General features: G+C 36.3%; 1 protein-coding gene across 1 annotated transcript in view; it reads left to right on the forward strand.

The window, feature by feature from the left end:
• RNGTT (RNA guanylyltransferase and 5'-phosphatase) overlaps window positions 1-27880 on the forward strand; it is a 173669-nt gene that overhangs the window by 77115 nt on the left and 68674 nt on the right. The window contains exon 12 of the mRNA XM_040059755.2: window positions 5878-5946. Coding sequence (XP_039915689.1) covers window positions 5878-5946 — 69 coding nt within the window. The remainder of the gene's footprint in view (window positions 1-5877; window positions 5947-27880) is intronic.

A 27880-nucleotide genomic window follows, 5' to 3' on the forward strand; every position in this document is an offset into this window, starting at 1 on the left:
AAATACTTTGGCATGTGCTCAAGTATCTAGAGATCTCCTTGAAAGGAGACTTGTGAAAGAGAACTGGGAGTGCATTTTTTCTTGCTGCCGTGGCCCTTCTGGAATATTCTGTCTAGTCTAAATGACATGGTTTCGGTTGATTAAAAAATTATATCTGTGGGATATCTTTTGAGGACAGATTGAAATATTTGACGAGTTACATCTGCTTCCTTGTGAAATGTTTGAAATGGGAACCTTGTTTCTAAAAAAACTCTCTTAGAGATGTCTTGGTCAGAGTCTAAAAAGAAGAGCAAGAAAAGTTGAAGGAAGAAAAAAATTGCTGAGAAATAGGAATTCATTTTTTAATTGCACAGGCAGTACTTCCTTGGACAGCTTAATGAAGATTGTGGTTCTCCATCACAGCATGCTGTAATTTGAGATTGCACAGTTTTCCAAATAAATTACTTGGCACTTGAGGAACTTAAATATGTGTGAGAGGAGAAAGTTTCATCCTCATAGCTGTCTGAAAGTTAGTCTGAAATGGTGATCCAGGTTATGTCTGGTTTGAAGCAGTAGAATTGCTAAAGCTGTGTCTTTGATCCTCTCCCATCTGCCCCCAGATTGTTAATTTATATTAGGTTTGTTTAGATCAGATGTTTTACTTGCCATGCAATGTTAGATAAGATGATTGGCATCCTGAATGTGAAAAAGATAAAAGTCTGCATGGATTGAGTGTTATGTCTTTGGTTTTGGGTTTTTTCCCTTTTTTAAATCTGTATTTCAGAAGGTGTGTGCTTCCTTTAATTCCCAAAACCATGAATTCCCCAGAGTCACTAAATTCCAGAGTCACTAAAGGTTGTTTTGAAAGTTTTACCATATATTTGTAGTAATTCAGTCAGTGAACCGAAATCAAAAGTTCTCTGAACACTTTGTTTTGGGCTCTATTTCCGTTAAAATGTGAAGTAGCCAACTTCTGTTTGTGGAAAGTTTGAGGTTCTGTGTTTTATTTTAAAATAATATATTAAACTTTTCTCCCCTATGGCATAGTTACTCAGAAGCTATTTGATGCTTTTTTGCTTTGAGACTGAAAGCAGCTGTTTTGTTCTTGATATCTTCTCTGCTTTTAGACACAAAACAAACCAATGAAGATCTGATGCTGTGGGACAGGGGAAGCTGGAAAAATTCCGGTGAGGAGGAAGGAGCAGAGACCACAGCCATAGCACAGAGTACCAGCTTCCCTCACTTGACATTAAGCTGCATTTGATAATATTTTGAAGCTTTGCACAGCACCCTGTGTATCATCTGAGAGGAAGCTTATACCCCACTAAATGTGTGCTTAGTTCTTTTCCAGGAGGCCTCCTTTTCAAAATATACTGTTTGAAAGCTGGAGTTTAGAATATTAGTAGTTTGGATGATGGCTCCATCATTGCCTGGTACAGACATTTATTTTTGTGAAATGTGATAATTAGGATGAATCTGCACCAGACTATTTTTGCATTATTTAAACTGATCTTATCATCAAAATCATTCTGTGGGATTTCTGATGTCATTCAAAAACAGAATTTATGAAGACTTATGTAGGAGGTTATCTACAGAGATGTATGAGCTCACATTTATAAAATTCGAGAGTGGTCAGGGTGTGAGAATATTGAAGCTGATGGTGAGGGCTGTCATCCTGTGAAAAAGGGATGGTCTTTTAAGTTGGACTGAAAGCTAAGACAGTGAAGATGCTGGCTCTGTGAAGTTAGGAACAACAGTAAGCCCATGTATGAAGGTGTTTTATGTTCTGGCTGACTGGCAATTCCATTAATAGTTTATTTGTACGTAATACTTTAGAGTGAAATATGTTACCTGTCACAGCTCTCTGTAGAGTGAACAGATCCAGATGATCAGTAATTTGAAGGTGGATCTGGAAAACTCCATAGGGCCTGCAGGCAGAATTGTCCTATCTTGACTTGAAGTGAAGCATATAAGTTCTGAAATTGAAAAAGCAAGGAATAGGGATGTGTATTTGTCTTGTGTTATAACATTCTGTTATAATTTTTTTTCTGTATCCCAAAGTGTTTTAGAAAGCTAGCAAGAACTGTCAGTTTTGAATCAGAAGTACAGATGAAATGGTTAGCTATTGTTATTTGCATATTGTGACACAGGAGATCAATAATTGTGATGTGTGTGCAAGGACCTTAGTGAAATTATTTTGTAGAAAGTCAGTATGACTTTGCAGAGTCATCATTATGTTTTGGAATCCTCAACTCACATTGTTTTTTGTTTCCATGATTTTTTTTTTTCTTTTTGGTAAGGGGAAGGAAAAAGCACAGTAGTACCTGCTGGACTTATTTATTTTATGAATAATGTAATATCTGCAAACTTGTAGAAGTATGTGTCTTGGCTCAGAAATACTGAAACCCTAACGAAAACCTTACTAGTATTGTATGGAATCTGTATGCACCTAAATCTTCTGCCTTCCTGCTGAAGGAGCAAAGTGATTTCTTTGTTGGTATAAGTACAGAGAGATCTCTAAAGCGTGAATTTTCAATTATCCATAGAAGAACTGCTGACTGGTTCAGTGTTTTAGCAAAATCAGCTTCAGCAAGTTATTAGTGCTCTTTTGGTGACATACTGCTGCTCTTCTTCTCAGTGCTTAAGGAGCAAGGAGAAATCCTGTTACTCATCATACAGCTCTACTCAATCCATGCAATTATACCATTCTTTTGCTTAGAGAAGTGTTATTAGATGTAGCAATAATTTTAAATTTAGTTGAAAAGTATGAAAGGAAAAGTTTTAAGTAATAAACTGTAATATGAGTATATGGCTTATCGCAGTGTTCACGGGGAAGAAGGATGCTGAAAGGAGTGAACAAAGGGGATCTCAGGTGGAAATAGATGCCATGAGGCAACAAGGAATTGGATGCCAGAAGAGCTGGTTCACATGCATCATTTACCCATCTTTTAAAAAATGTCATTGAGATGCATTGCACTTTATCTGATCCATGGCAGTCATCCCAGTCAAGCAGGTGTGCCATTTATCATGGCGCTGATTAAAAAGACCATTCTGTTCAAGTTAATTAGAAATTTGAACATGTGGAACGTTGAACACTTTTTAAAAGATGAACCATGGTATTTGCATTTGAAGTTCATAAACTGAAAAATGTAACTTTTTTAGAGTCAAAAATACTTGCTTGTGTGTCAAATATTCATTTTCTGCTCATTTCTGTGTCATTCCAAACCTTTCGCAATATTCAGTGTCTGTGTATTCTGCTGTTCACAGACAACCTTTACATAGTTTAATTATCAATAATTTTTTAATGGGAATAACGTCAGAGAAAATGTGCATTCCTTCCTCTATTCCCTCCCCCCAATTGCTAATCCTTTCTAGTGAAAATTCTTTCTAGAGAGTGTGTTATCTTTCAAATACATGTATTTGACCTAATGAGAATGAAAAGAGAATAACTGGGAGTACAGAGAAATGTAGTTACCTGTTGAGGCTTGCTCTGTGTTTAAAATCCTTTTGTCTTTGATATCTGACACTTGGGAGTAGCTATCTTAGTGAAAACACCATGGACCTCCAAACTGAGAACATTTTGACTCTGAAACTGGGTGGCAGCTTGATGGGACTGATTCCTTTAAATTTTGTAATTCTGGCTAAGTAATGAATGAAAAGTATCAGAATGTATTTCTGAAATGGGAAAATTTTAATCTGTATTTTCCTCTCCATTTATCAAGTTGTAATAATACCTTAATGTAGTTTTCTAAAACTACATGTTCACCAGAGTGGAGAGAGTTGCAGGCCAAACAGTGCAGCTGTTTCTGCTTTTCCACGTACTCCAACTTCAGAGATTGTTTCTATATTCTTAAGTTTTATTTTGGGTAGGAATACATAATTCAGTTCTGTAAGCTCCAACACTGAAGTAACTGTCTGCTCAAATTGTACTTCCCGTAAGAAATTCAAAAACAGAGAGGCAGAAACAGAGGTGATTGATTTCTCACTTTGACACTTTTGATAAGTTAGTCAGAAATTTATAAAAAGTAGTCTCAACTGATTTGAAGTTTCTGTTTTATTTTTGTTTGTTTGTTTTTAAAATATCATTATTCCTTAATATTAACATTATTCAGTGAGAGGTTTTTTGGTACCTGAATATAATGAAATCAGTCTTGTTCATTTGTGTAAGTTTGAAGCTTACTCTTATTACAGATGACTGGCTGGTCGGTTTGGGAGCTGCTGAGTAACTTGCAAGCGATCTACAGAAGACTTAGCTTGTGTAGAAATTTAAAATCCCCACTATTTTAAAAACATTTAGACATTTGTTTAAATATTTTTCCAATGCACTCATTGCTGTAATAAAAACAAAGACTAACAATAAATTTATGAAAGAATTTGTGATTATTTTATTGTTATTTTTTGTGTAGTCATATGGTAGCAGATGCATTACATTGTGAACTTACGCTGTACATTTCAAGATAGCAACATATATAACAAGGTTATAACAGCAAGGTGCAGCTTCAAGTTTCATTTATGGACTTTCTCTTCTGAAAAATTGTGTTTCATTGGATAGTTTCTTACCTGGAATTAAATATTCTTAAAGTATTTTTCCACTTCAGAGTACTCTCATAGTGTGTTTTTTCCAATTAAATTGTAGCTAAAAGTTGAATAGTGAAAGCTTGCTCTATTGTTGGAGCTATAGACACGAATATAGGCTAATGACTGGGTAAGAGAAAAGGTAGCTTTTTATAGCAAAATGATCAGTCATTCTGTGCAAAGTTACAGGTTTAAGTGAAATGCATCACATTATTGTTTGAAGTATTTGGCCGTCAGGCTTTTGATCCATTAAACATAAAATTGCATTTCTTTCAGTTGTACTGCCTTAGTAGGATACAAATGTTAATTCTCAGCTCCTTTCATAGTTTGTTGACTTCATTTAAAGAATTTAGTTAGAATTTGGTTAGCACGTCATTAAGCTGAGCTCTAGAAAGCAAATCTTACAAAATTAGCAGACCAGGTGAAAATGATGCTTTTAAAACTGACTGTGATTTATTTGTTCTGTATTTGCCATCTTTTATCACCATGTGATTACTTTTATGCCAGAGTTTTTTCAAATATTACTAAAAGTATCTACAACTTTAGGACAGATACTTTACCTCAACAGTAAAACATGAAATGAAATTAATAAAGTGATATTTTGGTAATTCTCCTAATTTTTGCTATTACTTGTCTAGTTGTAATTCTGCTTGGTTATTTGCTTTTCCTTAGGCAAGTCATAATTTAATATGGAAGTATATAATCAATTCTCATAACTGTTGACTAGCTGGTTTCAGTGGTTTGTTTAATTAGATGGTTTTCTCTGGTAAATTCATCTTGATGGATGTATTTGCCTCCATATGGAATTCACAGTCTTTGAAAGCATAAAATAGAATATTCAAAATAAAAATTAATTCAAAGAGTTGTTTTACAGTCATGTAGCTGTGTTACTGGTTTATGCCCCAGTTAGGAAGTCTGTCAAACATGACTTTCAAATGATGCCCTGAAGTATTTTTCAGGAAGTAAGTTAAATCTAAAGTAAGTGCCACTTGTGTGTTAAAATAACAAATGTTTTTTCTAATTTGCCCACAAATGACTGTAGTGTCCTGTGTTAGAATTGATATTTCTTCATTTTCTAGTACATAGTTTCTAGTACATCTTAGTTTCTAAGTATTTCTTTTTGGACAAAGGATTTTCTGGCCTTGAGTATTCTTTGTAGAAACTGCTACTTTGTTGACATTGACATTTCCCAAGCTCTAACATTAAACCATAAATAAGTTGTTCACTGGCAAATGATTGCAGTAGTAGCATATAATCCACTGCTACTCACTTTGATGCGCGTTTCTCTGTGGAAAAAGGATTTCTTTCTCTTTTGTTCTACAGCTCCTGGAAGGAAACTTTGCCAGAGAAGTTAGCCACGAAGTGGATGGACTGATATTTCAGCCTACAGGAGTAAGTAGCATAAAGAATTGATTTTTTTTTCCTTTAGTCCCAGATGAAATTCTTGCTCTCCCTCCCCACTCATCCATCTACTAGCTAATCTTTGTTTTGGTCAGGATTACTTTGCAGTGTTGTTTCTTACTTGTTGCTATCTCGTTGTATGTGTGATTTCTTACTAATCAATGGTGATAGTTTTTCAGGAATCATCTCATGGTTTTTTAGAGTACGTACTATGTATGTGGGCTGCTAAATAATGAAGAATTTTCTATTGTTGCATGAATTCCATGAATTTTTCAACCATTGATTTGAGCTCTCATATTATTTTGCTTTTTCAAGGACGTTCACACATAAAAAAAATCATTAAAATTTGTGACTCATGTTGATTTAGTGCCATTGAAGTATGATAAATTCTTGAGCCATGTCTGCCAGTGTAAAGGTATATGAGTGGCCTGTGGAGAAGTACTGCAGAAAGAAGTACTGCAAACAACCAGGAAAAATAATGCACATGGTTCTTAAGCTAGCATGGCCTCATCCATTCTATTACTCCTCCTGCTGAGTCAGATACAGTGGATGCACTGCGGTGTGTATTGTATATGGGCGTAGATCATGGCTGTAGCATTGTCCATCTTGACTTTTTTCTTAGCTTGTAAATCATAGGATGGTTTGGGTTGGAAGGGACTCAAACTCTCATGTAGAGATTATCTAATTTCAGTTCCCTGCCAGAGAGGGGTGGGGACACCTTTTATGCTATTAAGCCTGGCCTTGAACAATTCCAGGGATGAGCATCCACAGCTTCTGTGGACAGCCTGTTTCAGTGCCTGACCACCCTCATAAAAAAGAATTTCTTCCTAATATCTGTTCTAAACCTACTATCTTTTAATTTGAAGCTGTTCTCTCTTGTCCTGTCAATACTTGGCCTTGTCAAAAGTCCCTCTCCATCTGTTTTTCTAGGCCCGTCTTAGGTATTGGAAGGCTGCAATAAGGTCTCCCTAGAGCCTTCTCTTCTTCAGGTTAAACATCCCTAACTCCATCAGCCTGTCTATAGGAGAGGTGCTCCAGCCCTGTGATCATCTCAGTGGCCTTTCTCTGGGCTTGTTCTAATAGGTCTGTGTCTTTCTTATGTTGGGGGTCACAGAGCTGGGCACAGCACGCCAGGTGGGATCTCATGAGAGCAGCGGGGCAGAGTCACCTCCCTTGCCCTGCTGCCTTTGCTCCTTGTGATGCAGCCCAGGGTTTGATTGACTTTCTGGGCTGCAAGTGGACACTGCCAGCTTATGCTGAGCTTTTTGTCCACAAACACCCACAAATCTTTCTCCCCAGGTAGAAAGTGTTCATCCATTCTCCACCCAGGCTATGTTTGTGCTTGGGATTGCCCTGATCCAGGTGCAGGACCTTGCACTTGGCCTCATTGAAATGGGATGTTTTCACCAGCCCACTTCAAGCCTGTCAGGGTCCTTCTGGATGGCATCTCTTCCCACCAGTGTGTTGACTGAATCAAGCAAAGAATTGTTTTCATTTATTTCAAATTTGACAGATGTTTCTGCCCTTCCAGTTACTTGTGGAAAGTACATGTGTATACTTTTCCAGTTGAAACATATTTTTCCTGGTCTACTTCCTATACTGTAGATCTTAACGAGGGGTGATGACACTCCCATCTGGAAATAAGATAAGCCTCTCTATTTCAAGTTCTGCATCAGCTAACTAAGCAATTAGGCCACATACTTTTTTTTTTTTTTTTTTTAATATAATTATTTCCAATTTAAAGCAAAATACTAGGGTAAAGAAAGTTGACACTTTCATAAGAAGTCCTGATTATATCTTGGAGTATTGTTAGAACCTAAAGCAATCACAAAGGTTTCTCAGAAACACTTCCCTGAAAATTAGACGTTAAGTTAAGCAGACTTACCATAGCTAAATTTGAAATTACCTTTTCTAGTTGAAATGAACTTACTGAAGAATGTATCTTTTAGTCACTGTTACAGGAAATCATTATCTGATATGTTTTGTGTTTCTAGAACTCGTGTTTTCTGATTTAGCATACTAAAAAATTTATAATCCAACTAAAACAATTTTCCTTCATAAATGCATATAAAGGTTATTAATATTTAATGTATTTGTTTAATTAAATGTTCAAATTTTAATATTGTTTGTTGCATCTGTTATTAAACTGATTTTCCTGGATGAAGCACTATGCAGTTTTCTCAGAGTAATGACTTCCTTACTTGAGAAAGTGTAAGTAATATATTTACAGTGAAAAATATTATTGTAGACCTGTTACTTGGGAAAGAAGCATTAGAGCTGATTAACTGAAAAGGATGAAGCTGATAGAGATGGCTTTTTTTGCTATGTGATACAGAGGGAATAAATTAATAGGCAACAATACAAGAGCAACAGTATAACATAACAGCATAAATGACCCCTTGAGAATACTAACTGAAGTATTTTTTTGTGTTGTAGATGAATGCCTGCTGTATTAGGTCTTGTCAGAGAGAAAACAACCCCCTGTTGTTGATTGGAGTGTAGAGCTCTGAACTTTGGTTATTGTGAGAGTTAGAGACTTTTATAAAACCTGTTTGTTTCAAGTGAAGAGACCATGGCATATCCAGAAGAAAATTAAGAACCACATTTATTGACATAATTGATCTTGCAGAAAGAAAGGATAGACAGAAATGATGCTGAGTTTTAGAAAATCAGGGAAATTCAAGAACATCTTTTGGGAGCTCCTGAAATCCAGTGTGAGTTTGGTGGGTACACAAATGTAGACAGGAATTGAAGCAAAATCACAAAGATTGAAGTGGCAGCAGAAGAGGATAAACAGAATGTCAATATGTACAGACAGAAAATTCTTTGGGGAAAATTACCCACACTTAACCATATTTTTATAGGTGAAGCAGAATGCAGAATGTGTTCAATACAAGGAATGTCGAGTTTGTTTGTTCATACTGTTTGAAAGTCTTTTCTGAGTTTCCTTTCCCCTCTGCCCTGGTTTACTCAGAAGTGTTCCTCTTGCAGTCTGGTCTCAGACAAAGGCATCCAGACCTGAGTATATGGATATTCCCCAGTAGCCACAGACAACACTGGTACTGGGTGTCAATATGGATGGAGAAAGACTGTTTTGTTGTTTTGAAGTTTAGTTTAGTTCTGATTTGCAATGAAATTCAAAACATCCAGAATTACCTGTGAATATGCTTTTATCTTCTCAGAGCTCTTGGTTCTCTCACTATTCTCTTTGGTTTGAAGGGATTTGGCATCAAGTGCCTCTGTATTAGTTCAGTTTTGAGAAATTGGTATGCTTTAATGAAAAGGGAGTTGTGAAAAAGTTTTACTACTGAATCTAGGATCTCAGTTAGATGTAAGAGGGTTTGTTTTCTTCTGTTGGTATTCCTATTTAAACTCTTTTTATGAATAGCAAGGTTCTTGTAGTGAGGCAGAAATTCTTTTGCACTGTGACTGATGATGGTAGAAACAACATTAAGGAGTAAGGAGATTGTTTTCTGCCGGTGCAGGTTAGTTTAATTTGCAAGATCAGACTATCTGAGCATTATTATTCCTAATTCATTGGTTACTTGAGTTACTTATATTGGTTATTGCTCAGGTTATACAGAGGCTTTCATTTCACAGTGACAGTTGAAAGCCAATGGCTGAGGCACTATGCCTCCCATTTCCTCCCTTCTCAATCTGAAAGCTTTCACAGATCAGGTGAAGAGCATGTTTGGTGGAAGTGATGGATGTTTTTGCCTCGTTTATGATTTAAGAATGCTTTGTAGGTAGCTTGATGTGATGTGTGGTTCTTATGCAATTCCTGCATTAACTCATAATACTCTTTAACAACTCCATTGCAAGAGACAAATGTCTTCTTACGGTTGCTACTCTTCTTCCCTTTGTACTCTTTTCCTTTACTCTTTTTCTCTTTATACATTCTCTTTATCCAGAAGCCCGTTTCCTCATTCCTTTTGATCTCCCTTCTCTGTTGCTTCTTCCTGACACTTCTTTTCCCTACATCATTGTATATCCATTTAAGATCCTATCGCTATAACTCCCATATGCCTAAATCAGCTCTATTCCACGTGATCAACTTTCTACTTCCTCTACCTGTAACAGGTTGGCAGAGCAGGGCCTGAAGGTAAATGCTACATAGGAGTAAAACAGAGCAGCAGGAAACTTCATGGACTGGTATCTCACCCTGGGATCATGCTCCAGATAATGAGTTAGTTTAAAGGTGAAAGCCACATGCCTTATTTACAGATTCTGAATTCATGTGTAAAGATTGGAAGCTTTCAGTCCTTTTTTTTTTTTTTTTTTTTGAAATGTTGCTTCAAACCAGCAAACTTCTTACATTAGTTTTAGAGTACTTGCAGGTTACCAGCTTGTATACTTTTAATGAAAATCTCAGAAATGGCCTCTTCTGATGGCAGAATTGGCTCTCTGGCCTCTGTCCACTCATCAGTGAAATTACTTTTCACATCTACCTTGTAAATTGTACCTTTGCTAGATATCTCAGACTGTCTAATTTTTATGCTAGTAATCTCCTAATAACCAGCTTTCTTGCTGACTAAAACTATCACTTTTCCTTTGCTTCAGGAAAGGATGTAGGAATTATTTTCTTACTTTAGCCAACTAAATGAAGACTCACTGGCCATCAGTTATGGAAGGCCTAAGGACAGCTTTTGAGCATCTGTGGAAAGCTTGTATCACAATTTAAAATCTTCTGTTTTGTGTTTGCCTCCTGAGCTCTGTTACATTTTTGCATTGGCTCTGGCTGATTTCTGTTTGGTACTCCTCTGTGCTCTTCTTTTGGATGAGAAATAAAGTCCCATTGTGTGGAATTGGGATTTTTAGAGGGAAGGACGAAGGGCAGCTGCTGAGCTCTGTTCTTCGAAGATAAATGTTATTTTATAGAACAGCTGAATTATTTAACACATAACTCCCTATACTGAATACTAATGCAAAGCTTAGCCTTTAAAATGAAAGAATAATGAACAGGTTTTTATAACTGAATAACATTGCATGAGTTATTGCTATATCTTTTTTCCCTTCCTTTGGCAGACTTAGTGGTGATCTGAAATGCTTGGTTGCCTATTAATTATTTGTGCTATTCCCACTGTATAATAGGCTGTGTTATTTTCTGTCATTGTAAAAGTTCATCCAAAATCACTGAAGTTAAAACTGAATTAAATATCTCCAAAAGATACCACCAAATAAAATATCTCCATGATTTCTTTCATTAAACAGTGCCAGTTTGTCCTAAATAATCCTATATAATTGGAAAGCCTTTTCTTCCACAGTATATATTTTATCAAATGGTGTGTAAATTTTTAATCATAGGCCTAGTCATTTGCTGGCTTATTTCTGAAACTCAGACATCCTGTTTATCAGTGATGGGAAACAGTTATTGTTTCATATTTCTAGTGCAATAGCAAGTAATGGCTTCAGACAGACTCAGATATACCAAATATACTCTCAATACCAAAGCTGATATATAAAGGCTTAGGAAGAATCATATAATAGCATAGATTTTTGCTTCTAACAAATATATGTTTCTGGATTTAGCTTTCTATTTTTGTAGTGATTCATGTAAGATTTGGAGGCAATGGAACAGACTATTTCAGTTCAAAGGGACCCAGGGTGATCATCTAGTCCAACTACCTGACCGCTTCAGGGCTGACCAAAAATTTCAGCATATTATTAAGCACATTGACCAAATGCCTCTTAAACACGGGCAACTCTGGGGCATTGACCACCTCTCTAGGATGCCTGTGAAACATTGAACATCCTCTCAAGTACAGAAATGCATCCTGATGTCCAGTTTAAAATTCCCTGGCACAGCTTTGAATTGTTCCCATGCATCCTATCACTGGGAAAAGACTTCAGCCCCTCCGTTTGTTAGCACAGACGCTAAGACCACCTGATTTTTTTTTTTCTCTAGAGTTTGCAGCAGAAGTAAGGAGAATCTGGAGAGAATCATTTTCATCAGTCTTTTGTGTCGATCCAGATTACTAAAACCATTCATCTTTTAGAGTATCTCTTTGCTAAATGTGATTTCTTCTGTAAGAGGAATATTCCTGACTGAATCTGTTGCTGTCAGGGGATGCTGTTGTCATATCAGTGTGCACTTCTGGTGCAGTTGTGGTTTTCCTTTAACAGAGAACTTGCTGTCAATCTCCTGAAATGCCACTGAGCTTTGCAACTCTTTTCTGCCTATGAATAGTTGTTATATTCAATTTCCATGGCAATGTTCCTTCCAATTCATCTCTTTAAGTAGCTATTCCTCTCTCAAATATATTTTTTCTTATGTTTTGCAAACATACCCAAATATATTAGCAATACACAATATTCCTTTGAGGACTTTTCTGTGACTATACAAGTAAATCTTTTATTCCAGTTTAAGTTTGTCTTTGCTCACTTGAGGTGACTTGTTTTCTACGTGTTGTTGGGGTTTTTTTGTTTTTTTTTTTTAATCAGAAAACTAGAAAATTAAGAAATGTTAACCTAAACACCAGTAAGTAAAGTCTGATAAAATTAATTACAGCTTATTTAATTAAATTGTTAGACTCCTAGATACAAGTACCATGATTTTTGAAAGTTGCAGATTTTTGATTTCTATTTAGTTACCAAGAACCTGAGATAACTCACACCCCAGAAAATATCTACATTTCCCCCTTTCCCTTTATGAATAATTTTTAGCTCTAAATACAGTAAGGTTTGGGGTATAGCAAACTTTTTCTTGTTTAACTTTCTGCTCTTGGTCCTCTAGTACATTCAGATTGAAATGCAAACATATTTGCTGTTTGCCAGAATTGTTTAACCTGACTTTCTTATTATGTCAGCCTGAATAGATGTCAGTGCCTTGAGTCTGATTACCTAAAGAGAGTGTTGGTCCTAATTGGTATGTTGTCTCATTTGCTTGCTAATGACCTGTACTGCCTGACATTCTCTGATTTCTCAGGCAGTGAACTGCATTTATGGGTGCTATCTAAATGGATAACACTGGAACTTCTGTTGTGCAGTTCAATCATTCTGCCTGCCAGTGCAGTAGGAAAGATCTTTCCTACATAATGTGGACTAGTCATCCTTGGGATTGTCATTTGACATTAATACGATAGTGTCTCTGCATGTGTTGCATAGGAAAAACTTTGCCTGCTACTGTTTTAAATGTTGGGAAAATAAAATAAAGAATAGTCAATCATAAAGGCTTTTGGAAATGGCTTTTGCCCAGTTTTTTTGTCTCAAAGCCAGCTGTCAGGGAACTTGTGGAGTGCACTTGCTGTCATGCTTCTAACTGTGGTTGCATGTCATTTCTAACTGAAATAAATAGGTAAATGTTGGGAGTATATACTGTAAGTGGGATTTCAGGTGAGAATACAAGCACAATAGTTCAGCTTCTGCAAAACATTCCTGTTTCAAAAGAGTAGGTCTGTATTCCAGAAATTGCATTGATTTATATGTGTTGTGGATCAGTTTTGAAAAAAACCATAAAACCCAACATCTCTTTTATAGCTGGATAGGGAAATCTAAGAGAGTTTTTGATTTGAATCACTGAGAACTCTACTGAATCATCTGATTCAGCTCTTGAATAGTTTAATGAAGTGGTCACTTGTCTTCATGGCAGTGTTCCGACTCATCCTGAAATTTACAGTAATCTCTTCAGGACTGAGAAGCTGACAGATCAGGAATGATTTGGAAAATGGACAATATAGTAGAAAGTATTTTGTCAATACTCTCTTTTCTTCATATCCCAGAACAGATATCCGTAAAAGAGAGTGCTTTATTTATGATCCCTCTGTACTCTTTTTATCAAACTGAAAAGATTTAGCAAAGTATCTGGAAGAACTAGGTTGCTGTGATTGTTTTTTCTCAGTTCTGTTTTCTGTACGTGGCAGAACAAGGCAGCCAACAAACCTTTCAAGTTTTCATGACAAACCTTCATAAAATGTTCATATTCTTTACTAGGCAGGAGCAGAGCAGTAAAACAAAAATAGTGGTATCAGGATAAACAGAGTATTTAGCTAGATCTCCATCCTGCTGTTTAGTGCAAGCAGAAGCCTAGCATTTCAGGAAAATTATGTATATACCTGAGATGTGAGGAAACAGGATGACTTTCAGAGGAGTATTAGCACTTGCATTGTTGTATCTGGGTGGTGAAAACATTTAAAGACACTTTCTTTAAAAGCAGAATGATTTATTCTACATTACCCTTTTATTTGTAATTTGAAGTGTTTCCTGGGTCCCTGTCCTTATAAACAGCGATTTGAAAATATCTTGGTTTGAAAAGACAGGTATCTGCTAGGGAGAGGCAGGCCTCTCTAGGAATGGGGAATTCCAATCCTTCCCTCCGTGTTATTATAATTTGGAAGATTAAATAAAAAACTTTTCAGTCAGAGCTATGGGGAAAGGAATAACAGTCCTTTACTAGTAAATATAACAGGACAGACAAACAACAACAGCAATTATAATAATAATAAAACAGAACCAAGAACCCCGAGGGGCTTTGTCTCACAAGTCCCAGGCAGTCTGATCTCTTGGGACCCCGAGAGCACCAAACCGAAACGGTGAAAACCCGGCGCTGATGCCTGGAAATGGTGGGGTGTCCCGGCAGGCAGGGGGGTGTCTGGCAGGCAAAGTGAGCAGTGCTGGAGAAGCTGCGGCGGCTGGACCCGGGCTGACCCAAAATCCAGCAGGGCAGGCGAAAATCTCCGAATTCCTGGGCACTCCAACAGATGATAGAGTTCTCAGGACCAAACCCCTCCATTAACCGTGGACTCCATTCAGCCACCAGTCACCCAACCGTCCTCCCCGGAAAACCGAGTCTCCTAGCAACTTACGGGGGAGAAAAATTCCACAGGAAAACTCAACCCCCCAACAGAAAATGCATGATAAATATCACCAAAGGGTAACTGAATTTTTATAATTATAAGAATATTTTTCTTAGATGCTAGCAGATATTATTAGATAAATCTTTAAAGGTGACTGTGCATATAGGTGACCGCACATTTAAAATAATCATGTTGATGGTACTGTACAGAACAGTACTCTGGAAGACTCAGAGGTGTCTGTGGAATGCCTTCAGTACAGTGTTGTACTGAAGAGGTACAACAGTACACTATGATAATTCAGTCTCCTTTTGACTGTCAGTAACTTTAGTTTCAGTTGTAATTGTACTTTCTGTTCCTTTCATCAGCTTTCGTAGCCTTTGATATTTCAAAAATAGTGAACCAAGTCCATTAACATGATTAAAATGTAAGTCTTGAACTTGATATGAAAGCTATAAATTGCTTCTAAGAAAATTTCAGTGTCCTCCACTGAGGTGCATAGTGAATAATTTAGATGTGATTGTATCATACGAGTCTGTTAAGTACAGAAGTAGAAGGGTAGTGCTGGACTTCATGCCTTGATTATAGAAGTCAGAGATCAGAAACCTGATGAAGATTTCCTATGTAGTTAGTGCAGATATTCCTAAAGCAAAAGCTTATTTTCTTTTAATGCTGCTAATTGTGTTTCTGAAATGAAATTCAGGTTTTCTCCACATTACTCTAGAGGCTTTCCACTGAAATAGGGGAACGTACAACTATGACATGTCTGCTGGTTTGTTCCAAAAAGGGAAAATTATTAGAAGTCTTAGCTGGAAATTATCTCAGATTTCCAAAATGCAGATATTCTGTATGCTTTGAATAATTCATTAAAAACCACTTAGTGCACTTGTTACATCCTATCTGAAAGTTCTGACAAGTTTGAACTGACAAACAGTAGGTTGCTTGTTTCCAAACAGTGATCACTAGAAATCCCAGGGAGATCTTGCATCTGTATATTCATCCAGCCACTGAAACAAAACGTGTTATAAGCAACATGAGGTTCTCTAGAGAGAACTTTTAACTTATGAGAACAATTGAAATGTGCATCTTTGGGACTTGTCAGTCTGTGAATTGATGTTGCCATTTTTAAGGGAAAATGTGGCTTGTTCTGCTAGTAATGAGAAAAAGGAACCACAATAATGAAGGATAACTCTAAATAGTTTTGGAAACAACTGTTCAACAAATATAAGTTGATCACAGAATCCAGTGCTCATAGTGCTCAAAACAGGTGAAAAAAGGTGATTGCTATATGATTAACAAAATAAGAATTTCAAGGTTTCTTCCTTTTGTCTTCAAGTATAAAATATAAAATTCCAGTTTTCTGCTTAAATCTATTCTGCAAGATTTCTGATGCATATGATGGTGAGGAAAAATGTAAGTTTAGTTGGAAAGGAGACTGGCAGAGGTCAGTATTTGATAGTTTTTAGGCAGCATTTTCCTTTGCAGCAGTCTTACCATCAACTAACATCAAGCAAAACAAATTCATATTTGGCTTTTGGGATTCCTTCCCCCTACTCTTCTTACAGAGCTGGCTCCAAGACCAGTAGACAAAGGCCAGTGTATAAAAGCGTTATTGCTTTGTTTGTTATTTACAGAATATTTTTAAAGGTATCAGTTTTAAGTAATATAGATTTTTCCATAAGACAAACATGTATGTAATGAACCATATTGGATATACTATATTTTGGAAACCTTCAGAGCTTTTTTTTTTTTTTAAGCACTAGCATGCTTTTGGAAGAATATGTTTCATTTTTTAGTAGAATCAGCTCTACTCTCTAAAACATACAGAGAGCATAGGACTACTTACATGTACAAAGACTGGTAAAGTTTTTTTTTTAAATTTATTTTCAGACAGCTAAACTATTACAGTAATATAGTTATGATTCTTTTCATTGTTACAGGATTCAGTTAAAACTTTTTATTTCATTAAACTGTTTGAACCAGTAAAAAATGAATGTAAATGTTCATAACTTGCATACACACAAGAACAACCAGATAAATGATTTTTGTTATTATTTGTTGACATTTAAAAAAAAAATCTGCAGGATAAGCTCTATTTTCTGTGCTTGCAAGACCTGGTATTTTACTGGCAAAAATGTCAGAGGCAATGTATTTTTATACCCATTTGTACTACTGACCCTTTCAGTTTCTGGATGAAAGAAATATTTAGTACCATGTGCCTTTTATCTAGTAACAGTCAGGGAAGTGAGACTTTGCATTGGTCATCAGATCAGAAAATGGGCCAACAAGCATTGCCATCAAATAAATCAGGGTAAATCAGTTTTTTGTGAGTTTTTTTTGTGTTGGTTGTTTGTTTGTTGTTTTGTTTTAGGGGTTTGGTTTTTTGCGTTGTTTGTTTGTGTGGGGGGTTTTTTGGTGGGTTTTTTCTTGGTTTGTTTTTTTTTTTTTTTTTGGTCAGAGTAATGAACTACATACAGATAGTTCACAAACAAGACTGAATTTGTCAAATAAATTTTCATTGAAAATCATTCCCATGGCTCCGATCACTAAGCTTGTCCATCTCCATGGAGAGCAGCTACAATGCCAGTCGGAGTCTTTGTTCAGCTTGTTTTGAGAGTTTTGGTTGCTGGGTTGGTTGATAAAAAAATTAAAATTTGTATAACAGCAGGTAATGAGGGTTGCTTAGATGTAATTATATATTTTAAAAAAATCTATTTTGCTTTTATTTCTTATGTGTCTTACTCTGTAGCTCCTTCTATGTGTTTAATGTAAGATGCTATTGCACATCTGACAATTGTTGCATGGAGTCAGAGAGTGTACTAGAAACCAGCTGTAATATAATTATTCTTTACAGTGCCATCAGTCTCTTGGCTTTTTTCCCAAAAGACAGTGTTACTCTGACTTGCTTTATCACAGTTAATTAGTTTGCCCTTATACTTATGTTTGACTTTGGCACTGCATTCTTGTGAACTATTAATGTTTTTAATAAATCTTTACAGCTGATAGATATATGGAATGCTGTGGAACAAATACTAAATGAAAACTGGCTTTAAGCTACTACCTTGTCTTAGAGCATCTTAGAGTGGTTAGCTACAGTGCCACAAATGGTGTTAGTGTGGAGAGAGCTTCTGTTTCTATGACATTTGCTTGCATATTTTGCTAGGCCTTCAAAAGAGGTAGGGTTCTCTACCAAATTCGGTGGGGGTTATTTCATTACTTCTGAAACTCTGCAATGTCTCACTGCAAATATATATGAATTAATTTCTTAGGAATATTAATGATGACTAGCCAGGAAAATAATGGAGGGAAAAAAGTTATTAAAATTTTGATCATGCAGAAAGCAACGGGTTTTTTGATAATATTTTTTTACTAGAATAGATACTCCATCTTGATTTTAACTGAATATACTGCTCTGCTTGTACACGTCTTGGTTGCTTAAAAAGCCTACAGCTATTAAAGAAGTAAAATAGAGTTTTGCTGGTTTTAGAAAAAAAAAAATGCTTAGCTGCATAGCTAATGGCTTTATACTGTGATAATTGCCTTTTACTGGAGGGGAATTTTGAATAACAGTAAATTTTTAATTCAAGTCATGATGTAGCTCACTGTTTAAGAATCAGTTATTGGCTTAGGGGTAAATTACAAAAACTTCTTTTTTTCTTAAGATGAAAGAAGTAGTTTTGAGACATGGGAATCTTGGCAGCTATTCATGAAGGGGAGTTTCTTTAGTGACTGCTAGGGCAATGTCATGGTCACCTGCAGGCAGCTTTTGACTGCTCTCTTGCATTTCTAACTGCAGTCACACGTGCTCGCAGTTCTCTTCTGCAAGATTGCACTTAAATGCACATGGGTTTGATCCCCAGGTGCTGGAATAGAGGGGGTTGGGGAACAATACTGGTTGGTGTGACCTATTCTCTCCTGTACAAAGGATGCTGGGGAGGAGGGATGCAGGGACTTAAACACCATTAAATATTCTTATGCCACCCTGTAGACAAAATTACTTTCCTTCTGTTCTAATGAACAGCTGACTGTTGTTCCCTTTGTACACCACTCTTCTGCTCTAATTAGGTTTTAGTGTTCTAGAGTGGTGGTGGTTTTTTGATGGTCTTTCTCTTTTGCCCCCAGTTGTGAGGGGGAGTCTAAAGCTTTAGATCCTTTGTAATACCTTCTTGGAGCATATTATTCTGTAATATGTCTGTTTGCAACAGTTATAAACATTTGTCAGAACCTGAGCTGCTGCCCCTTTTGAAACCCATTTTTTTTCAGAGCTTTTCCCAATTTCATACATTTCGAACGCACAAATACACATGTGCAACTGAGGATAAAATGTACTCAAAAGCCTAATAACCTAAGTATTGTCTGTGTAAGGCAGCTAAAACTTTGATCCACCTATTTTAGTATTTTGGTAAATGCAGAATGGTGTTTCACCTAGTAGTCTCCCTCAACTTTCACTGCAATCATAGCTCCATTTTAGCTAAGATGTCTTTGATTTCCACTTGAACTGAATTTCTAGATCTTTCTGCCATAACTGGTACCACTGACTCCCTATCTGCTAAGATATATTCTTTGTCCCAGCTTTAGGATTAATTTCAACAAATAGCTTATTGAATGGTTTTGGTTTTTAAAAGTCATATTCTCCTTCCATTGAGGATGTACCACACAAGAGAAAAGGTTTTTTACAAGATAGCTCATAAAATGAGCTTGGTACTTACTGTTCTTGGCGTCAAGAGAGATGTAGTTCCACGTGGCTCTCTGATTCTTTCTGGAGTACCTGCTGGATCTATGACTGCTGGCCTTGATCACTTCATTGTCATCTTTGTACCGCTCACTCTGCTTTAATAAAGTTTTTGAAGGATTCTATTGAAGTAGTTTCACAAGTAGGATTGAGCTTCACAGAGATCTAATTTTTTAGCTCAGAATACATACTAGCATGCTCATTTTTTTCTCAGCATTTTAGTAACATTTGCATTGAAGTGATAAACTTGCTTTATCTTGTAGGTTGGAAGAGATTTTTAATCTGTCTTCCAAACATCATCACAGATTCTTGCTTGAATCAATGATGTTATTTTTTTCCTATGGCGTTTGCAGTTATGTTTTATGTTCTAGAGGTTAAGGAAAGGACTGTTGTCTTTTTAAGACATTAAGAAAAAGGATGCATGGGAGAGAAATCAGATTTGAAAGAAGCTTCTCCTGAACTGGCTCAGGTTTGTCTGCTTTCTTCTCCAGAATTTCCCAGTGACTACACATCAGACATTTCAATTCACTAGATGGATGCCAGTGAATTGGCGCTATGAATTGCAGTTTTCTTTCTTAAGAAATATAATTCTGGTTTTTAAATACATTGTGCATTTGTTTATGGAAAAGCTGTACTTCTTCTATTCTCCCTTGTTAAAATGTTAAACTGTTGAATAGCAGCTAAACCTGATGATATTTGTTTTGGCGAATGGTAATTGTCACTTACCCCCTCCCCTAATTCTTTGGCCCTTCATAGCTGCTTGCCTGCTTGAAGCATAGCTATATTAACATTTAAACGTTTGGTATAATTAAAGAAGAAGCACTTAAGAAAAGGGAAAGGAGAAAAAAGTCTGACTTCAACCATTCTGCCTGTAACAGAATGAAAGCTCCCTGCCAGCAGCAGAGAAGTTGCAACAGGTTCTTCATGGCAATTGCTTGATCCCAGTATTCAAACCAGAGATTTTGTGTTGCATGTCTAATGGGTGTTTGTGTGGTCAGGTTCTGTAGCAGGGATAAAAAATTCTGATGTGGCAGGAACTATTGTTTGGTTACAGGGCAATATTAACAACTTACATCAGAACTACTGCTTTTAATGGGAGAATGTCCTTCCCAGGAAGGATGGCAACTAATTTCACAGTAACTGGAATTTTTTCGGGTAATGTTCTTAAAATACAACCTATATTTCTTTTCCCTTCACTTACAGTGCTCACCAAATAGCTACCATGTTCAACTTAACCTGTTCTTACCCAGAGATGCTGACTTGTTTGTTCCTAAGTGAGAACTACAAGGATTAATTTCACACAAAGGGTGGGCAGCATCCTTTCATTTTCTCATTCGGCATGGTATGAATTTTCTTCTTAGATGAGGATTTTCCCCTGCTCATTATCCAAATTAGTCTCCTGAAAATGCAGTGTTAAGTTGTATTAGTCTTGTAGGAGACTTGAAAGAGAAAGTACATACTGATTTTTTTCAATATACATTTTTTCCCTACTTTGCTTTTTATCTCTGAGCACATCAGCTTGCTACTTTCAAAGCAAAAGCACTGCGAAGCAAATGCTGAGTTCTGCTGATTGGACTTAACTCCCATGTTGTACGAATGTTTCCTTTTGAAAATAAGGATATGAAATATGTGGTTTGCTGTTTTAATGTCAGTGGCTAAAGATGAATTTAATATGATTAAAACTCATAATTTTATAATTTACATACTACAATATGTAGTTGAAAAGGCTAGTGTCTATTGTTTCTTATAAATTGCCACAGGATTCAGTATTCCAAGCAAGACTCATGAATATTTAATTCAAGGAGATTTGTTGCCCTGTAAGATGTAATAAGCTAGGCCTTAATGACAATTTTGTGTAGCATACATTTAGCAACATGTAGGAAAAAATCCTGCTGGCAGTTCTGTGCATCATCTTTCAGACATATCTGTTCAGCTCTAGGGGCTTTTTAGCTCTGGAATTATAAAGAGAAATTGGACTTTGTCTGAGACCAACAAGCTGCAATTTCTTAGTACTTGCACATTTCTCCTTATGTTCAGGTTAGCTAAAATCTCCAGCCTACTGACTGCGTTTTGATGTAAGGCTTCATTTTTTTTTTTAAGATTGGCATTCCTCAGGAAGTATTTTGAAATATATTTTTGCATCTTTCTGTGTAAGTTTGGTAGTTTTCATTAATCTTCCTGGGCTCTGAGGGGATTTTCTGAAATGTTATTCCTGGTGTACTGATTATCATCATAGCTTACTAAAAAAGTCAGCAAAATGGATGCTGTGATGAAGCCTTAAATTTACAGGTTGGAGCTTCAGCAAATGTGGCCTTTAATACTGATAAATTACCCAGCTTCCAAATTAGGTTATTGTAGTGAGTCAGCCAAAAGCACTGCTGCTCAGTTCATGGAGATTCTTTTGTTATACCAGGATGCTATGGCTGTCAGACTTGAAGCAGTGAATACTTTCTGCTGATCCAACCCAATTTTTGTGGGACTTCTAGGAGCCTTTGATCACAAACTAACTAGCCACAAAGAAGGAAGTCCTCTGAGATACTGACTTCCTTCTTTCTCTGGTGTAAGTTTAGGTGATGACTACACTTGAGCTTGAGTTAGGACAGAGGTGGTAAAAATGAAAGGACAGAAGGTGAAGAGAGATTGGTGCCATCGGGTTTAAGAAATGAGAGAAGGTTTTGGCTGGTATGTACAACACTTAAAAACTTGTAAAGAGACATAAACAGTAAGGCTCATAAAACAAGTGATGCAGTGAAGCAACTACACTTACCACTTTATACAATGAGAATTCATATGTTCTCTACCATTACTGGCTTCATGTGATCAAGGCTTTTTTCACAGTGAAAGTGTGAAAGGAAGATTAGAAGGAAGATGATCTCTCTAAGAGTCTTTCAAAGATTTGTTGCATTGCTGGGGCAGAGAGAAAAATAATAAGCATTGCTTTAAGAGAGAAAAAAAAAGAAAGACCAGTAAAGGAGTGGGCCAGGAGTGCTTCTGTATTATCTTGGTTCTCCCAACAGTTTATGGACAGTTGTTTTAAGACATTTAGCTTCTTACCTCTGGTTGTTTATGTATGTTTCCAGACAGGCGGAAAATTAACAATGTATGGCTGAGAAAAGGTTACATAGATATGAGCTTTTCCATTCAATTAATTTCAGTTTAAGGCTGTTAATGAGTTGTGAAGCTGAATTTGAAAGAAAATTTCACCTGGAGGAGTAAATACAATAGTTCTTGGTGTCAGTTTGCACTGCTGCTGCATGCTGAGTCCATCTCAGTTTAACTTAGTGATACAAAGCAAAATATACAGTGAAATATAGCAATGGAAGACAAACTGAAGTATCTTGAGTGTTTTTATTATTGTGTTAATTGTTCAGAAGACTTACATAGCACATACGTAGTGAAGTTATAAATGAGGTTAGTGATGGTGAAAAATGAGAAGATTGCAAAATAATCAATAGCAATGTAAATCTCTTAAGTAGCAACCATAGACCATGGGCACTATAGTTTTCTTGTCAAGAGATTATTTGTCACAAAGGTAGAAGTATGTAGCAATTCAACAGTTACCTTAGTTAGCCAAAAGTAGGGTATATAGTCAAAGGCAGACACCAGTTGATCCATTTTGGATCATCTATACATTAGCCAATTATTTGAAGCTATTTACTTTTTTGGTTTTGCTTCAAACCAAAGTATTGGAGTTTCTAGGTGCAGACCATTGTATTCAGTGAAAGGACAGAAAGGATAAAAAATAGGTTTCTGCTGCTTATATTAATGTGCTGGGGGGGGGGGTGGGGGTTGTGGCTACTAAATTTTGATTGCTATAAACATAGTTTTGGCTGTGATCTGAACTTCATTTATCAAATATTAATAGGATAAATATGTAAATTATGTTAGTTATGAATAATATGTCTTCATATTTTTCTCCTTGCTTAATGGAATATTGAGAAAAGCTATTAGTATAGCTGTGAAACAAGATGTTTAATGAAGCTGGAGGTATAAAGCTAAATTAAAGTGCAAGAGGAGAAGACGTTTAGCTCGCTAATTACCAAAGAAGTCCAATATAAATATTACATTAGCTTGAGGATCAGAGGCACTTTTGGAAAAAGCAGTTTCTGTTAACATATTAACAAAATAATTTCTCCATACAGGTTAACCTTCTAAACCTGATTTGCATTCAAGTGTTAAAATACTTAGTATAAAACATAATCTAACAGCATTTAAATGGGTGCATGTTTTGCTTCTTAGTGTGGTATGACCATTAAGCTAAATATTTCATAAGTAATTTTGATTATAATAGTTTTCATTCTACTTCATATACCTTTGAGTCATATTTTCATAAATGACAAATTGTTGTACAATAACATTTTCTCAAACAGCTGTTCCAAAACAGCTATTGACAGCTAACTGATCCTAATGCATTAAAAAGTATCATTCCTACTTAATTCTTTAACTGTCTAAAGGAAAAATTTCTGGGATACAGATGTGATTGTGTCTTAAAATAAGTTAATTTTTCTTTATTTTGATTTTTGAAGTGGAGGAATGGAAAAATTAACACAAATTTGTTTGACTACATAAAATTAAAGCATGGAGACTTCACTGTCAAGTAATGAATTATTTTAAACTTATCTGGAGTTAGCTCTATCATCCTTTTGGCTTAACTATGGGCACTACATTAGTTGAGTTTAGCTGAGGAACTCGTCTTTTCTCCACCTTTTTGAGTCTCTAAAGTTACTGTTGCAGATTTGCTTTCAATGTTATGACAACATTACTTTGTATAATGTCTGAAATTCATTAACAACCTTATTTTCGAGCTGATCAAATATTTGTTGAACTTCAGTGTGTCTATTCTGATCAAATCACTGAACCAGCAGCTGATGTTTAGTGAGGACTGCAGCTCTTTGATTGTTCAGGTGGTTTGAATCAGTAATTTAGAACACTAAGCATTGAAAGCAGCATTTATTAATTTCTTTTTGTTAAAAGTGTTTTTTAAAGGGAAGGAATTCACTGTCGCTTTTTTTTTTTTTTTTTTTTTTTTGTCATTTTTTAGTTAGGGCATCATAGCCATCTCTCCATGGTTAGATGCAGGTTGTGCTTGGTGGAGGGTTTGGTACAAAGCATGAAAACTGCACGAAATTGGAAAGCATTTGAACTGTGTTTTGTAGCTGTACAAGGTTTGCAGCCATTTGTGTTCTTATATATTTTCTATTCTGTGTTTAGATTTTTGTGTTTTGTCTCAACTGTGGAAATGCCTTTCAGAGCTGACAGGTGTTTGGAATGTACCAGTGTTTACCCAGGAGTTTCTCTTAGCCTGATCACTCTTAGGAGTACTTACAAATCACATCTCCCTGTATTTTCTCTACAAATATAGAAAAAGTTGACTCACATTTATTAAAAGAAATGCCTGCTTTACTATTTCCAGAGTTTATACAGAAATTAAGTCAAATGTGTTCAAGAAGGAAATCAATACTTGTTACATTTGATTTGTTTTTATAAAGAACAAAGGACTTCTGATAATTTTTGAGACACTGAGTGCCACTGAGATACTGAGGGGGTTTTTTTAAAGCACCTTTTTTCAGTGTTACAAGTCTTTCCCTTCCTGAAATGTCAGAACTTTCATCACTTGCATTCATTCATGGAAGTTTCTTAGATGCCTCTGAATTCCTCAGGCTTTCTAAGAGTTCTCTTTCTGCCTCTGTGGTATGTGTAATATATTTGGCAAAATCATAGTTTGGCCAGCTCTGATGTATTTTAAATGAGAAGTAAATTATGATGGTTTAGTGCAAGAATGAACAATAAAATTTTTCTCTTACTGTCTGATGTTTGGTCTAAGTAGAAAATATTGTCCAGGTGTTTATTTCCAATGTCCACTTCAGATCAAAACACTAATTTTATTAACTTTTTTCTGTGTATCAGTCTTTGTAGTCACATACCCTGTTGCTTGAATCTGGAGGCATTTGCTCCTGGACATTGTTCTCCTTTCTCTCCTAGACCACCAGCATTAAAAGTAGCTTTCTCTGTGCGTGGGATGAATAATCTCTGAAGCTGGTTTGCTGATGACCAGTGACCACCTCCAAACACCATAAATGCCGTAGTGTGCAACACTGTTTGCCTTCATCTCCGAGGATGTGAGCTAGGGGTGATCCCACTGCTCTCAAAGCAGTTTTTTCAGATAACCTGTTTGTCTCTTGACATCAGTAAGAAAAGCTGGATAGCTGGATTTTCTGCTCCTCAGCCAGGGAGTGTAGAGGGCCTGTGATCAGACTACTATATTTTTGTAATTTAACTGCTGGTGACATAACTTATTTCCTCTAGTAGATTTTAGTGTCTTGTGTTTGGTGGGTTTTTATTTCTTGGTTTTTTGTTTGTTTGTTTGTGTTGGTTGGTTGGGGGTTTTTTGTGTTTTTGTTTGTTTGTGTTTGGTTTTTTTTTCTTTTTGTGTGACAGTTAAAGAAGTACATTGTTATAAAGGCTTTAAGGGGTTCAGTGACAGTGTTGGGATTTTGCATATGTTTTTATGGTCGTGTTGTTAATATTTTGAACTTTTTCGGCAAACTTACCTGTTTTTCCTGAAAAATGAATCATGTAGGCTAAGGTGGATCATTTGATCTTGTGATGGTGCTTGAATACAGACAATGTGGGCTGCACTCCTAGGAGTAAGTGTGTTAAGTTCCAGCTAAAGGCATGAATCTGAAAAGAATTTTTTCAGCTAGTTATCAACACCTCTCAGTGCAATGCAGAAGAATACAAATACACTGTGTACTGCTATATGTGTAAGCAATGAAAAGAATATTGCATAGTAGGTTCAGTTCTGTTGCCTACTCTTCTAAAGGCTTTTTTGAAATTACACCATGATGATGTGTATGTTAGCCAACGGTGAAATTACCCATGAGTAAGACTCAGACTTATTCATTTTATCTTAAAAAGGGAAGTAATTAAATGGATATCAATCAATCTAAAGAAAGGCATTAACAAGACTCATTGTAGAAATAAGCGTTTTTAAGCACAACTATAATAAACAACTGTGGTAACTTCCCTAAGATACATGTTGTGATTTCTTCATTATATGGTATTTTTCATCTAGGTGTCTTGTACTTTGAATAGGAATTATAAACTTGAGAAAAGCATTACTGTAGTTTGAATAGGACTTATAAGCTTGATATAAATATTGTTGTTCAAGTTCCTCTCTCTCCTGGCAACAGAGCCAGCTCAATGAGTGCAGTAATGGTTCCCGGTCTTAAAAATCTATGAATATACAATTGACTCAATGGTTGCCTTTGATCTTGTGGTTTCTTGATCCATTGTTGTGATTTATTCGTATAATCTGTCAACAGTGTTAGCAACTTCCATGTCTTCAGCTCATTTCTTCATAAAGTCTAGCCTGAAATGATTGATTATAATCAATCCTTTTGGTTCTTTAAAATGATACAGGGTCTGTAGTGCAAGAAAATAAAAGCCCATTTTGGGTAATTATTCTGTCTTTTTGTTTACTCAGCTGAATGCAAACGATTAGATTGGGCAGGCCAGCAGCTGCTCTATGGATTAAGAGGCCTCAGAATTAAGCAGTGCTCTTCAGATAAAGCATTTAACACTGTTTTGCGTTGTAAGAGGAGCAGATTTGTTGTCATTGTAGGTTTGTCATGGTTAAGTTTTATATTTAGTGGTTAGGTTTTATATTTAATATTTATATTTCATATTCAAGGGTACTTAATTGCACTTTATTACATTTTCAGTGTGGTTAGATGCTAATGTCATTTGCAATGTGGCAAACTACATTTAATGATTTAAAAGAACTCCAGTAGATTCCCAGTCTTGGTTAACCCCATCCCTTCACTCCTCAAAGGTACTCAACCTTCCGTACCTCATGGGCAAGCATGACGATGCAAGCAAACCTTCCCTGAGCTTTCTGTGCTCTTTATTTTAGCTTTCTTTCTAATTTGGTATGTGCCTGCAGCTGCCAGCTTTACAGCCCTTTGGATTCTTTGCAGGGCCAGGTCTGACCAGTTTACTGACGAGAAATGAGAGCTGACAAGCAGCAACTCTGTGCCACTTAGGAGAAAAGAACGAGCTGGGTTATTTGCTGGCTGCCTGTCGTTTGGAAGGAGTGTGGCAAGATAGGGAGGAAGGGAAATGTGAGGTGGCCTGTGTTAGCTGCTGCTTGCGCTTCGGGAGGATGGTATTTAAGAAGGGTTATGGGAGGTAGAGCCTGCTGATTAGGCTTTGTAGGATAGTGAGAATCCACCCTTGTAAAGGAAACCTTCTTGATGAGACACGAACTCCTCTCTTGATCATCCCACCACCTCTTCCTTTTCAGTCGCTAGGAGAAACTGTTTGTTTTGTCTAGAATTTAGGCTGAAGTCACTCAGTCTTCCAGGTGGGTGTCTTCGTGGTGAGTCAACACCACCCCACACCC

This window comes from Hirundo rustica, chromosome 3 (assembly GCF_015227805.2).
Source record: "Hirundo rustica isolate bHirRus1 chromosome 3, bHirRus1.pri.v3, whole genome shotgun sequence".
Taxonomy (NCBI): Eukaryota; Metazoa; Chordata; class Aves; order Passeriformes; family Hirundinidae; genus Hirundo; species Hirundo rustica.